The following is a 16355-nucleotide window of genomic DNA, read 5'->3' on the forward strand; positions in this document are numbered from 1 at the left end:
AGCGACACAAGTCCTTACTTAATAAAACTAGGTTTATTCTTTCTGAATATAACTTTACTGATACACTTATTTTCAACAGTCGCGCTAAAGCAAACGCTATAACGAACGTTAACTTCAACAATACTTTCTCACTGCAGATCAATTACTCACTACCTACACACATTGTTCCGTCACGTTGTGAGCGTCTTATTTATATACCAGACAAACATATATCTAGTAAAGGCTGGGGCATTCAGGAAGGAACAAGATTATTCTAGAAAGCAGGTGGCGTGACAATAGTCACGTGATCTCGCTGACGCAACAATATCATAAACCGACTTGCCGTCGAACGTCTCAACAGTCAGGGGTGGTGGGTTGACTGCGGTAATGTAAATGCAAATTCTACGAGGCTACTGATAGAATGAATTCTAGTTTGACGTGGATGGAAGGTTGAGTTGGTTTACCCTCCGAGTGGATTTGTCCTGACGTATGTTAACATTTGCACCTGTTCCGTCAATACTGCTTCAAACTTGCCACATCAGCTTCCTTAACTTATTTAGTAAATTTAAAGTCACATCCGTTTGCAAAATTTGCTCCAAGGCGGACCTTTTGAAGTTACTTAATTAGAGTATGAACTAAAAAGATTCTAGATCAGGTGAAACTATACGACGATTTAAATTAATATTTCTAATATAAAGAGATACATATATTTCTCCAGTGAAAATTCTCTGAGTGTCGGAGAAGATGAAAATCATCCCAGAAATGCTGACTACAGAAGAGTTGGAGGTCTTCCCCCCAAGAAGGCAAAATACTTTATGGCTATTTATCATCGTTTAAAGGATTCTGCTAATTACTTACCCATGTCTCCTGCTCAATCTCCTCCAAGGTCATTACCTTCATATCGCCTAATTACTTACCCATGTCTCCTGCTTAATTTCCTCCAAGGACATTACCTTCACATCGCCTAATTACCCATGTCTTCTGCCCAATCTACTCCAAGGACATTACTTTCACATCGCAGAGTTGATTGTCAAAGTTTAGCGAATCGTTAACAAACTTCTGGTAAGCCGAACTAGAGCTGGTTTATTTACTTGTTTTTTTTTTTTGTAAGTGGTAAAATTTTTATTCTGGTTGTTTGAAAGCTTTATTTTAGATATATGTCGTTGTTTCATTTTAATAACTTGTTTTTTTTTGTATGATCCTGGTTTTAGCTGCTTTTTGATTTTAGTACCTTTCGATTATCACATGTGTAAAACAAGTTGCTGTTCTGGGGGAAAATACAAAGTATTATGTAGATTAGAAATTGGGCATTACATAAAAATGGGTTAAACTTAATAAAACACCATGAACACAGAGTGTAGTTGAAATATTAATACTGTTGCGTCAGCGAGGTCATGTGATTAGTATCACGTCACGTCCTTCTCGAACCTTCGTGAATTATCGGGAGACTACTAGATTGGGAGTAGTCTGGTATATATATAAGATGGTCACAACGTTACGGGACAGTGTAATGAGTAATTGAACTGCAGTCAGAGAGTGTGTAATTGAATGAGTGAGAATATTGTTGAGCACGTGAGACGTTCGTGGTGAATTATAGCTTTTGTTATAGCGCGACTGTTGAAATTAAGTGTATCGGAAAGTTGTATTCAGAAAGAATAAACCAGTTTTATTTAAGAAAGGACTTGTGTCGCTATAGTTTCGTCGGAACAAATTTACGGAAATTTAACTAACGAACGGAGACGTAACAATACACATTTTACTATGTTGTCACTCATAGGTTCTTAGAATTATACTCTAAAGATTGCACACAGTTACACGAATGATCTTAATTCCCTACATTATTATTATTTAGTAAATTACGCTAACAGCAAAGGTAATTCAACTGATGAATTAATACATTTTTATAACAGTTTATTAGATATGCAACGATGTGGACTTGAGAAATTAAAGAATGTATTAAAGAGGGCGTCTTAGAACATAAGAATATGGCAGCTCACATGGGAAATTGCATGTATTCTTCGGTCGCTCGTAGACTACCTGTAGTTGTTATTCTCGGTGCAACTGGAACAGGGAAATCAAAACTAGCTATTGATATTTGTTTAAAATATTGCGGGGAAGTTATTAGCGCTGACTCGATGCAGGTTATTTCTTTTTTCTTCTTCTTCTTGTTATGTCCTATGCAGTTATGGAAATGATAGTGTAACTGTAACTTATATTGTAAGTGTAAACTGTAAGCATCGTGAGATCAAACTCGTGAGTCGTAGGCAGCGATACAAGTTGTTATTGTTAATGATTATTAACTTTTATTGTGTAATTCTTCTAAGTTTTATGGCTGAAGTTATTTACATTAGTGGATAAGCTTGGTATAGGGGTTATCACAATGTTACCCACATTTACCTATCAGTTTCACTGAAATTTTCAGTGTATGTTGGTGATTTTTGTTTGCATTTTTTTAAAGCAATAATACTAGTAACAGTAGTAGTAGTAAATATTATGGAGGTGAGAGAACTTCTTACAGTGTAACATTTTTCTTCTTCTATTACTAATGGTATGTTTTCTTTAGAACTAACACTAACAGTTGACAACAAGGTTTGTGAATGTTTTCAAAGATACCTTACTAGCTCAGTAGCATGATGTAAAGTTTTTCATAAAGTATAGGCATGAATATTGAGGCAATGACATTCTCCCCATCAATCATGGAATGGTTAATAGGTTAGAAATTAAAATAATGTAAGTATATCTGTTGAACAGTGAAATGATATCACTACGTCCCTTGTCATCTGTGTATGTTTATAATATATTTAGAGATCGTAATCAGTAATATCTTGCAAAAGCAGAGTGAGCAAAATATCACATGACAGAGAAAAAGTACAAGTATAATTTTTCTAGGAGCTTGTGATATTATGAGTTGTTGTTGTATGCCCATTGTAATGATATTGATGTGCTATTGAAATGTTTCTTCAAATTCTAAGTTATTCAAGGATATTATTGTTAGAATAAATTATAATAAGGGAAAAAAATTGGTAAAATTCTTAGTGCTAAAGTATAACTATGTATTTTGTTTATTATACACCTTCAGTGATATTAGGTGTGAATGGTAGTAATATTTGGTGATCAGAGTGAAACTTATTTTTTGAATTAATATTTTTAGAAAAAAATGATAATAAAAAAATTTAAAAATTAATAAGCTATAATCTTATAATTGAACAGCATTTTGTAAGTTTTGTGTTATCATTTCTCTTACTTCTCTATAAAAAATGTGACCGCAAGTGTGAAACAAGTGACATATATCTAACATTTTTTATAAGGAAGTAAGAGAAATGATGTGACTGCAAGTGTGAAACAAGTTATATATATCTAACATTTTTTTATAAGTAAGAGAAATGATGTGACCACAAGTGTAAAACAATTCTTTCTTATAAAAAATGTTAGATATATGTCACTTGTGGTCACATCGTTTCTCTTAGTTTCTCTTACTTTCTTATAAACATGTTAGATATATGTCACTTGTTTCACACTTGTGGTCACATCGTTTCTCTTACTTTCTTATAAAAATGTTAGATATATGTCACTTGTTTCAGATGTGACCACAAGTGTGTGAAACAAGTGACATATATCTAACATTTTTGGTTTTCTTAACTAATTTCAGTATAGATGGTAGTTGTAAATGTAAAAGACTATATCTGGTACTCTACTATAATACTGTGATAATAAATTGGAATAGTTTTCAAGTCAGGGAGATTTCTTAACACACATTATTTCTGTAGTATTGATGATGGTAGTAACATACTTGGTTGCATGTATAATATGTTCAACAAATCACCTCGTAAGTATAACATAACATAATGTTTAGGGACAACAAGTGATCTATTGTTCCATCTCGGCTATTCCATCCTCTAAACTAAACTAAAACTATCAAATAAATAAAATATATATCCTAAAGCCAGCCCTTATCATTCATATAGATGTCAAGGTTTCTCTTATACTCTCTTAAATGTACTGCCTCCACCATTCCATAGGCCAACCACCCTGTTAAAAAAATAAAACTGTCTTAGAAGATGACTCCTACCTTGGTTAATTTATGTTTGTATCCCAAATTCCTACTATTCTTGCCATTAACTATGAAAAAGATGATGCAGCATCATTATAATTTCCTTAACAATCTTAAACACCTCAATAAGATCCCCTCTATCTCTTCTTTTTTCAAGAGTATACAATTTCAGAGATCTTAACCTCTCCTAGTATGACAACCTCTTCATCCCAGGTATCTACATGTCTAACTAGAGAGTCACTTCCCTATCCTTTAACTATCATCCCTTGTGATCCCATCTGTTTCCCAAACTTGCTTCCCCTCATCATTAGCAAGTGCTTGGAACTGATTGCTTAACCTAAACCCAAGTCAATCCTTGCCCCAAAATGCATTATTTTTCAATCTTTTAGCCCTGTTTCCTTTCTTAGCCCCATTGAAATCCTGAGTTTCTAATTGAAACCCACTCATTGCACTCATCACACCTGACAAACTATGAACACTTAACTCCTACGTAGCTAGCAGTTAAGGTTGTGTTACATTATTCAACACTCAACCTATACACATGTCATAGTGTGGTTAAAATACTATTATAAACACTTTGAAAAATCCTAAGGTACTGAATAAATAATATAATGTTGATAAAAATAAGTAGTCTAAAACTAATGTTTATGACAAGTATAATTAATTAAAATCATGCTTTAATAGCTTAGAAAAGGCTTTCACACCATAACAATCGTTGTTGTAACAAATGACTATATGTAGTTTCCAACCACTTCTGTTGTGTCCTTGTCCGCTTGATGAACTCTGTATTGAGCAAAATGCACCTTTGGCAATGGATGTAGCAAACATAATGTCATTGAAACATCCTGCATTCTTCTTCTTCTTCTTAAAAAACTTTAAGAGACCAAATTAAGAATGTATTGTGGAAAACATAATACACCTACTGCTAGTTTCTTATGGCAGAAACAATTAATTATTTAGATAACATTGGAGGGTTTGAACAATGACACAAACTGTAATTTAAATTTTCCATTTTACATCATGTGAAAATGTAGAATGTCCAGTCAATTTTTTATAGCAGTTAAATTTATTTTCTTAAGTAGTGATATAGATTATTCAATAGCATAAAAAAAGGTGAAATAATTGAATTATAATTAAGGTTTACTATTTTACATTCCATGATTTATGGAGATTAAAATGTGTTTAAACAAATTGAAATGTATAGTAGTTTGTCTTTTATTCAAACTTTTATTTTACACAGTTTCGATTATTTGTTTTAGATAAATCAATAAAATGTTTTGGAAAGCTTTTCCTTTCCACATTTAGTGCACAGACTAGTTCTTCAGTCATACGTAGTCTCTACCTGAAGATGTTAAATCAATAAAATGTTTTGGAAAGCTTTTCCTTTCCACAGACTAGTTCTTCAGTCATATGTAGTCTCTACCTGAAGATGTTAAATCAATAAAATGTTTTGGAAAGCTTTTCCTTTCCACAGACTAGTTCTTCAGTCATACGTAGTCTCTACCTGAAGATGTAACCTGTTAAAACTCTTAGATCTTGAATTTTCATTATCAATAAAATGTTTTGGAAAGCTTTTCCTTTCCACAGACTAGTTCTTCAGTCATATGTAGTCTCTTCCTGAAGATGTAACCAGTTAAAACTCTTACATCTTGAATTTTCATTATCAATAAAATGTTTTGGAAAGCTTTTCCTTTCCACAGACTAGTTCTTCAGTCATACGTAGTCTCTACCTGAAGATGTAACCAGTTAAAACTCTTACATCTTGAATTTTCATTATCAGTAAACTTTTCAAGTTCGAATTCCCATCACCGAATGTGCCTACCCTTTCAATAGTGGAGGTGTTATAATGTTGCAGTTAATCCCACTATTTGTTGTTAAAGACTAACCCCAAAGTTGGTGGTGTTTTTCCTTTAGTCTGTCACTATGCAAGATAGTCCTCAAGCTTTACATAAATTTAAAACAAACAAAAAATAGTTTTTATAGTAAATAATTGTTTAATTGTAATAACCATTTCTCGTAATATCTCATTTATTATTTGTTCAAACATTAAGACCTGCATTGGAATCTAAAATCTTAAATTGAAATTCCAAAATTTTCGGTGATTTGCTAAATACTATCTGATATTCTGATAGAGCGGGTAAAATTTACTTTTATCAATATGCTACATTAACTAGCAGACACTTGTTATTTTAAATGTGATATTTCTTCTTGCTTGACTTGATACTATGTCCTGGCATAATAAAATGAACAGTCTTGCTATAGAGTTTATATTGATGATATTAATCTACAGTACATTAGCACCAAACTCACTCATAAGTACTTGATCGTATTGCCTTTTCCAAAAGAGTTCATGTTCAATAGAGTTATGCATATCACAGAAATGGAAGTGTTATGGGCATCTTTTTGTTTCTCCTCAAAATAAAATGAAATTAAAGTAAGTTAGGTTTTCTGAAATCATGGACCCAGTTCCTTTTAATACTGTACATTTAAAGTGTAAAACTATACATGATTTCACATACATACATGTATACTCTTAGAAGTCTGTTCTCCAATGTTGTAAGAGCCATTACTTTTATGTGTCATTAGATTACTAGTTAGAAATATTTTTAAATAGTAAAAGTTACAAGAGTTTGGTCATGTTGTTCTCCTCCTACCTTAAAGTATAGCTTTCTTGAGTTGTTTTATATATTTTAAAAAGGTTTTGGGTAAATATTGTTTTGAAACATTATATTTTACTTTAAAAGGTTTTATGCCTTTGCTAACTAAAAGTAGAGTCAAGGGTAATTGTTCTTTAAGATACTTCAAATGAACTGTACTATAGATAAACAAGAACATGGCCGAAGTGCTATGAATTTTTTAAATTAGTATTAGTACTTTTAGTTGATGAGACACCAAAGCTGATCAATGTTGTTGAAATGGGAAGGATTTTTTTCATAAGTTGTTTGTTTATGCTGAAGAAGAAACTGCTTTAGGAAACACATTCCCAATAAAACATCTGGCCCGAACAAGATTTATGTTAAAACCTTGAAGAATCTTAGGAAGTGTTAGTGGGAACTTTATTTTATTGTTATTTTTTTTGACATGTTAGAGATTACTGATGATTGTAAGAATGCCAGTGTGATCATTATTGTTAAAAACAAAGGATCCATGCAGTATTTGGGATATTATAAACATACTCGTTTGACTTGTTACTAAGTTCTCAGAAATAATTTAGAAAAGCATTTCAAGAGTTGGTTTTTAATTAAAGATACTCTATGAAGTCTTAGATACATCTCTTTGTCTCACAAACTCACTTGAGTTTTTAGAATAGGTTTATGTTTTATTATGTGGTGGAACACTGGTTAATACTCTGTACTCCAACTATTAGAAAAGAAGAGATTAAATAATTTAGATGAAATTAGTGGAAAAATTGTTAATATGAAGTGATATTATTGTTCCATGGTGTAACTTTTCATTGTTAATATGAAGTGATATTATTGTTCCATGGTGTAACTTTTCATTGTTAATATGAAGTGATATTACTAACAATAATATCACTTCATATTAACAATGAAAAGTTACACCACAGAACAATAATATCACTTCATATTAACAATGAAAAGTTACACCACAGAACAATAATATCACTTCATATTAACAATAAAAAGTTACACCATGGAACAATACTATCACTTCATATTAACAATAAAAAGTTACACCATGGAACAATAATATCACTTCACATTAACAATGAAAAATTACACCACAGAACAATAACATCACTTCATATTAACAATAAAAAGTTACACCATGGAACCCATGGTGTTACTTTTCATTGTTAATGTGAAGCGATATTATTGTTCCATGGTGTAACTTTTCATTGTTAATATGAAGCAATATTATTGTTCCATGGTGTAACTTTTCATTGTTAATATGTTCTTACAAACTAAAATAATACAGAAAAAGATTAATAGAAAGATATCTAGTTTTAAAAAAGTTGGGCTATGAAGAGAGGCCCAATTTTATTCAGGTTATTAACTTTTTTAGTGACTTATATAAAATATCTTTGAGCTGTGTAATAGCTTGAATATTAGGATTAACAAGATCCTAATTCCTGTATTGATAACCTAGTTGAATAGTTTGATAATGTGGTTTGTCTTTATGATGTTGAAACTTGTATTACACTAGTTTTGGAAAAGGGGAGAATTGATGTATGAATGAGTGGTCATTTTAATAGAGAAGTAACCTGAATATCACTGATGATCATTTGTCATCCTGTGTTTTTTGTTTGTACAAGTTTTTCATTACTGAAGCTTTCCTCTTTTTCATAAAAAAAGCAACAATCAATGAAAGTATATTGAACAGTATCTTCAAATTTTCACCTTTCCAGATTACTGTTTCATTCAAAAGATAGAAGGAATGTTGTTCTCTGGTGGGAGAATGACAATTATAAGGTTTAAAAGTGGTTCATAAAGTACAGTGGATGTGGCTTCAAGCCACCATACCTTTTGTTAAATAAAAACTGAGCTACAATAGCCTTTTCAAACTTGATCAGTCTCATCCAATAGTGATGTTCTGTATATTGTTGACTATTAGTTTTAATCAAAGTAAAACAAAAAATCACAATATACAGAAAAAATAAAGATTACATGATTTAAATACATATTAAATATTTCTATTAAGGAATTTTCTCAAACTAAAAATTCAATGGGTATTGAAATATCATGTTTTTTTGGTACAACTCTGTAGATGATATTCAAACTCTTTTTTTTTTTTCAGGTTTATAAAGGACTTGACATTGTTACAAACAAGGTCACACCAGAAGATAAAGAAATGGTTCCTCATCACATGCTGGACTTTGTAGAATCTCTTAGTCGATACACAGTAGTGGACTTCAGAAATCAAGCTCTACCAATTGTATCCTATTAAATAAACTTTCTGATACAGTACCTTACCTGTTCTCACAGATATAGCTATTCTTGTTCAGTGCTGCCCTCTATATTCAAAAATTATTTGACATGCCACAAACCTTGAGCTCCCATTTACCCCACGTTTAATGTGTTTGCGAAAACCCTCCACTAGTAGGAGTGTGATGCCCTTCTGATGCATGTGACTCCCTCTATATTTGATTCTACCGAACTATCACTTTTCGTTTGGCAGTGCTTGTGTCAACACATTTTTTGTTATGCTCATCAATTGTTTTTTTTTTTAATTGAGTAAATTTTTTGAAATTTTTTTTTTTTTCAATGTTGATTGAACTGTTTTGTAATTTATTCTGAGGTGGAATTGTTATTCTCCTTTTCCAAATGTTCATGAACATAAGAATAACTTTTTTTTTATAGTTTATATTTATTTATTCTAACACTGTCGTATTTGGTTATTCATCTTTAAGATGAATTCCAAAGTCCAAATTACCACTTTGGAGGTAATATCATCTACCAGCACACTTGCACAGGCTGCAGGTGGGGAGAAGCTCTACTATGGAATTATCGGCTATCGTTTAACGAGAGATTGATCCTTATATGAGTCAACTTTCTTCTCCTGATGTTGACAATTTTCCACCTGCACATGCTGAACCTGTTCGGGATGACAAGATATTTGACATACTTGTCTTCCTATGCCCCTACTGTGGAATCAGCTAGGCCTAATACGACTTTTTTTGGGCATAATTTCTCAGGTGTGTTCTGTTTTATCACTTTCCCCAATTCTTTATCTTTGTAATCCTTTTCCTTCCTTGTTAAGTGATACCCCCCTCCTCTCAATATTTTGTGTTTCCCCATTTCCAGATATTAGGGTTCATGCACAGCATTTAGTATTTCAGATGTGTGAGGGTGCTAGCATGCCTTACTCTCCATGGGCTATGGATCAGTCTGTTTAGCCTACCATCAGGCTGAATCCTGAGGGTTTTTCGAGAGATACCCTCTTTTTGATTACCTCCATGTTGACATGTTTCTCTTCTTTGGACGTTTCCTTGCACACATGATTTGTCTGTTGTTGTGGTCTTCTGTGTAGAGACACTGTATTGTTTCAAGTTTGTTTACCATCTACTTATTTTCGGGACATATGTATGGTCTGTTTTTGGGGATATTCCTGAGAGACAGCAATTGACCCTTTCATCTTTGGTTGATTGTTTGTCTCGTTCTGAGCCTAGACAATCCCCTGTTACTGTTTCCCATCCTGCTTCTTCCCATCCTTTACCAATTCCTACATCTAGGAGTTCCTCCACTTGTCATATTATTCAATGAAGATGGACATGCTGCCAATAGGTACCGGTAACTACTCTATGGGTTCCATTCCAGTGGGGGCTCGATTGACCAACTTTGTTCCCCTATGACACTATTTTGCCACAGATCTTTGGGTTATTCTGGTATTATCCAAGGGATTTGTCATCCACTTCCTTTCCCCTCCTCCATTATCTTGCGGTACCCATAGCCTTTCCATTGCATTGGGATCCAACTACCAGTCAATGTCTGCCCAAGGCAATACAGAATCTTCTCTCCAAGAAAGCCATCAAACCTGTAGCTCATCCTTCTCCAGGTTTTTATTCCAGGCTGTTTTGGTACCCAAGAAAACCAAGGGCTGTCAACCTGGGATCGATCTGTCCGACCTAAATCAGTTTTGGGTTCTGCCTCACTTTTCTCAACCTCAGGTGGGCTTTTTCTCCATGTCTATGAATGACCAGGGTAGACATCTGGAATGCTTATCTGCATATTCCTATATCTTGTTTGTCGAGGAGCTATCTTTGATTTGTTCATCACAGGGTAGTGTATCAATTTTACACCCTACCCTTCAGACTTGCTTTAGCTCCATATGTCTTTTATCGAGTGGTCAAGGCTTTTACCCAACATACGCATGCTTCAGGGTTGCACTTATGCCATTATATGGATGACTGGCTTCCGTGCTCATTCCAAACAGGAGTCCACCAATCACACTCATCTGCTTGTTTTGGAGGTAGCTGTTGTGGGTTAGCTAATCAAGTTGGAGAAGTCATTTCTTATACCTATCCAATATCTCGTCCACTTGGGTGTCTTTTTCAACACTAATCTCAGTCGGGCCCAACCTTCTCCTCTTTGACTCCATTTAACTGAGATTTCAGTTTTCCATTTTCTTACTGCTTGCAAGGGCTATCACTTTTGGGGTTTGTGGTTTTCTGTGGAAACCCATATTCCCTTGGGTCAAGTACATATGAGATCTCTTCAGTGGACTCTGCACATCCAATGGAACCTTGCATGGGACCCACATGCTTGGTATTCGTCTCCTTGTATGTGATGTTCTTGGTACATTCATCTTTCGTGACTGGACAAAATTAATCCAAGGGAGTGTTTTCTTGATCCTCACGTTTTTCAGTGGCTGTGCATTCATTTGGTTACTCCTCACTTGGATGCATTTGTCACATCCCTTAATATTAAGTTTCCTCTATTTTGGTTTCCAGTTCCTTATCCACTTGCACTGGCTGTTGATGCCTTCAGCCAGGAATGGACCAACAAATACCTTTATGTATATCTTCCTACCCATCTCCTTCCCAGGGTTATTTCAGTCATCCACACCACTCCATGCAAAGTCCTTCTGATTGCTCCTTACTGGCCAGCACAGCTGTGGTTTCTGTGGCTGGTCCAGCTCCAATCTGCCTCACCATTACCTCTTCATCTTACTCTATCTCTTCTACATCAACCTTGGTCACCAGCATTTCATCCAATCCTTCCTACCCTCCATCTTCACGTGTGGTTTTTATGTGGATTGTCATGGCGAGTTTCTTCATTTTTAGCACATTCAATTTGCCCTTCCTTTATAGATTTTTATCAACATAAGTGGAAAGTTCCACCTTTGGTCTTTGGGTTGGGATTTTCACCTGCTCAACCAACTTTTCCTCATCTTATGGATTTCTTCATTTGGCTGTTTGATCAGGGGACTTCTGTCTCCTTGATCTCCAGTTATTGGGCTGCCTTATCCCACACTTTTTATTTTTTCCAGTACTGTACAGTTTTTACCTCTCCTACCCTCTCACTGTTGTTGCATTCCTTCCAAATTAGTTGACCTTCTCAGCACGCAGTCTTTCCAGATTGGGATGTCAGTGTGGTTCTTCACTGCCTTAATTTTACCTTCATTTGAACCTCTGTTTTCGTGTTCGATTTTTCACTTATCCCTTAAGATTTATTTCCTTCTCCTCTATGCCTGTGGACACCGTCAGGCAGTTTTATTTGCCATTGATGTTTCACATACCCTGAATTATTCCACATATATTCTTTTTCCAAATCGATCTTTCCTTCCCAAAACTTTGGCAGCTTATGAAGATAACTCCTCCTCCTCACAGATTTCCCTTCCTTTCTTTTCCCACCTATATTCCTGGTCTGATCCTGATAGACTATTATGTTCCGTACATGCTCTTCATTGTTATATTGCCCACATGGCTTCTTTCCATGGTGTCTGTTCCCACCTCTTCATCCTGTAGCAACTAACCTCTGTTCGTGACCTCTCCCCTTCCTCCCTTACCAATTGGGTTTGGCTTTCAATTCAATTGGCTTCTTCTTATAATTTGTTCCAGGTGTTTTCTCATCAGATTAGGCACCTTACCTTTTCCCTGGTATGTCATCCATTGGAAGAAATTGTTCAATTGGGCATGTGGACCACAACACATACATTCATCTTCCACTATCTGCATCAGATAGCTGTTTCTTCCTCTTCTATCTGTTGCCATTCTTCAGACTTTGATAAGACTGTGACTGTGTAAGTTAACATTTTGTATGTATACCTTTTATTTTTCAGGGGCATGCCCTTTTTTTTTCATAAGGATCCCACTCTGTGACCAGTAGTATCTGTCCAGATATACTTAAACTAGCGAAATCTGCACTGTAAGTCCAGGATGACTTAACAATTATAATTTCCATGCCGTTGAGATGGGATGTTCCACAAGATCGCTTGTAGGTTATTCCTTGTGATATGTTTGCTTCATTAATATGCCCATCCCAGACCATACTCATCCATTTCTTCAGACTCTTCATCACATTTTCTCCCCCTTTGTTTACTTTCAGTAGGGTATGAGAGTCCTTACCACTTTCCAGTTCCAAGCTGTAGGGGTGGTGGACCATGGTTTCATTCTCCTGAATGTGATAGAATATACAATGAAAACAATACTTGAATCCATTCAGTTGAGAGTAGGGAGGTGGTGTTCTGCTGGTGCAGATGGCGATATGTCCTCCGATCTATTGCTCCATCTCTGAATGGGATTATCCAAGAGGATGTTGTTGCTCTGAAGTGAGCCATCAAAATCTCAGAACACCCATTCGATTTGGATCCCTACCCCCACATGGATGTCAGTTTTCAGTTGCTGGGTTTTGGATTCAGAACTGGACCAATCAACATAAGTCCTCACACATGTATTACAGGTGTCTCTGTTCCCTCACTTAATCAGGCTCATGTTCACTACTACCATGTTGTTTAAACATGGTTGTTGAACATGCAGGTTACTATGGTTCTTCCTCTTCTGCTATCCATCGAAGATTTTAATATATCGAGGATGTTACTATGCTGGGGTGGTTCCTGTCTGATTGGTTTTGAGTGGGTTATTACACAATGCAGGGTCATCTTTATTATTCCAATCATCCAGATGTCGGGTTCCTGGATTTTATCACTTTGATATCATGTGCACTGTTTATAGATCAGTGGGTATGATATCTCTGTTCACTTTGCTGATATAATCCTTATCCTACCTCCACATGGAAGTGTGTTTCCAGTGGCTGGGTTTTGGATGCAGTTGACTTGCCGTGCATGGTCCCTCATGCCATAGCCACTCTACAACTTGGGGTAAATCCTTTTTACTCTCACCCACATTACTGTTTTCAAAGGGATTCATATTTTGATATTAGGTGGTTCGGATTCCTATCCAAACATTGTTTTCTTACATTTGGATGTGCTCCTCCCATTTTCTGTCCATGTTTGCAACACCTCTTTCCACAATGGACATAGAGTATATCTGGTACAGAAGTAGTGCATTCTCCCATGTAGGGTCCTCTACTATAATGATCTCTCCTTTTCAGGTGTTCTTCGGATACTTTTGTAGGATGCGTCTTTCTTTCCCTCACACCAGTCCTTCCACCTTTTCAGTGTTTGATTCTATCTATTTATGTGAGAGGATGTAATGTTACCATATCAGAAATTATAACTTTCTACACTGCAAATGTATTTCTGATAGGTACTTACCTCCCCTCACACTACCCACCCTTCCTCCTCACTGAAAACTGGTGCTTCCATTTTCTGCCAAAACTCGAAGTGATAGTTCTGTAGAATTGAATAGAGGGAGTCCCATGCATCAGGAGGGGGTCACATTCCTTTTGGTGGAAGGTTGTCACATGATGATTTACATTGGAGATGCAGTTAAACCACATTGATCTTGAAAGCTCAAAGCTAGTGGCATGCAAAAAAATGTTTGTGTATAGAGGGAATCACTGAACGAGAATAGCTATATCTGTGAGTGGAGTTAAGTACCTATCAGAAATACATTTTCAGTATAGGAAAATTAGAACTTTGAGTTTATATCTCAGCTGAGACTGAAGTGTTAAGAGATTAGTTAAAGGAAGAATTAGAGGAGGATTTCTCTTACTCAGCTACACCTAGAAATGTGTAAATACAATATTTTAATACAGTTTTTTTTTCTGGCATGAGTTTTAATTTTAAACTACTGTATTGTCTTGTTAGCTTAATGTTTAACTCTTTAAATAAAGATTGAGATTAGGATTGTTAAACTAACTGAGAAAAGTAATTGGAAAAATGTATTAATTAAAAGGGTTAGGAGATCAATTGGTTGAGTTAACAGGAAAATTAATAGATTGCTTGGAAATTTAATAGTTGAATAAAAATGAGGATTATGCTGGATATTGAGAGATTAGTTGATTCAGATTAAGATTAGTTTATCATGAAAGAAGGATTAATATGTCAAATGATTGTAGACAAAAAGAATAATTATCTGAAGGTTCGTTAAGGTGGCTTAGGACTTAGATGATTAAATGATAAGAAACTAGAGGAGAAAACTAGTGCTTCACATACAAAACATTTTTTTTGGTTGTTGTATTTTGTAAATGAATGTGGAAAGTTTATAAAATGTTAAGGCATGCTGTGTATTTAAAGTATGTATTGTGATATGTATGTACTGTTTAGTTTAGATATTGTTGATTAATTTATTTTTTGCCTCTTCCTTAGTATTGTTCATCCCAAACAATAGCCACTTACATTAACCCAATAGATAATTAACAATAACTTGATTAAATGTACAGAATTTACAAAAACAAAATTAAAATACAACAAAGTCTCTTAATTTTACTGGATGTATCTTCTTCCATACTGGTCTCCAATCTCGTTGGCTTCTGCTTCATGTAAAATTCATCTGCTCCATCAGGAAATGTCTTATTATCGGAAATAGTCACAACAGTGGTAGTAACTTCATCAAGGGCTTCACTGTTTCCCTTCTCAAAACCGGTTAGAGTTTCTTCTTCGACAGTGGCTTTTTCAGGTGACACATCTTCAGGTGACACGTCATCTGTTCCATTGTTCACTTCGTTCCAACTGAAACATCCTGGACCGTGATAACATCATAGCCTGTTGGCATGCACCACCTTTGGTTTACCTCGCCTAACACATTTTATTCAGAAAGTCACATCTGAGAGACAATCCACTATGTCATATGGGCCTTCCCATGGAGAAGACAACTTAAGAGACTTCCCTTTGGTCTTCCTGGGATTATATAACTACATCTTATCTCCTGGTACAAAGCCAACTTCTTATCATAACATAGCTTCATGGACTAATAATGGCTGGAGACGGCTTGAATGGGTAATGAAGAAAAACTTTAACATAAGTGTAACAAATAACCTGATGATGACAAAACCTTGTCGAAACTTTGTACATTTGCTGTTATGTTAAACTTATATTAAAGTGTTTCTTCATTACCCATTCAAGCCATCTCCAGCCATTATTAGTCTCAAAGTGGGATCCTCATCATCAAAATAGCTTAATGGAATCAGCAGACGTTTTCAAGTTTGAATGCACTTGATGGTGAATATCATCCATCCTTTCAGATAACACTTTCATGAACTCTGGCACATTTTCAGGCAACTCTTCGTAAGGTGGGCATCCTGTTATCAGGTCCACTGGCAACCAAAGTTCCCGACCAAACATCAGCTTTGCTGGAGTGTATCCAGTGGCTTCATGCTCTGCTGTTCTATACGCCATCAACAGTGGAGGGAGTAAGACATCTCAGTCATCTTGGCGACTATTACAAAACTTTGCCAATTCCAGTCCCAGTGTACAATTGTACTTTTCTACCATCCCATCGGACTGTTGATGAAGTGGCGTT

General features: G+C 35.2%; 1 protein-coding gene across 1 annotated transcript in view; it reads left to right on the top strand.

The window, feature by feature from the left end:
- Positions 1-1957: 1957 nt before the first annotated feature.
- Positions 1958-16355, top strand: part of LOC106473509 (tRNA dimethylallyltransferase, mitochondrial-like) — a gene marked incomplete at its 3' end in the record, with an annotated part of 27908 nt that continues 13510 nt past the window's right edge. The window contains exons 1-2 of the mRNA XM_013934191.2: positions 1958-2120; positions 8789-8926. Coding sequence (XP_013789645.2) covers positions 1965-2120; positions 8789-8926 — 294 coding nt within the window. The remainder of the gene's footprint in view (positions 2121-8788; positions 8927-16355) is intronic.

The sequence above is a fragment of the Limulus polyphemus genome, unplaced genomic scaffold (assembly GCF_000517525.1).
Source record: "Limulus polyphemus unplaced genomic scaffold, Limulus_polyphemus-2.1.2 Scaffold6237, whole genome shotgun sequence".
NCBI classification, from domain to species: Eukaryota; Metazoa; Arthropoda; class Merostomata; order Xiphosura; family Limulidae; genus Limulus; species Limulus polyphemus.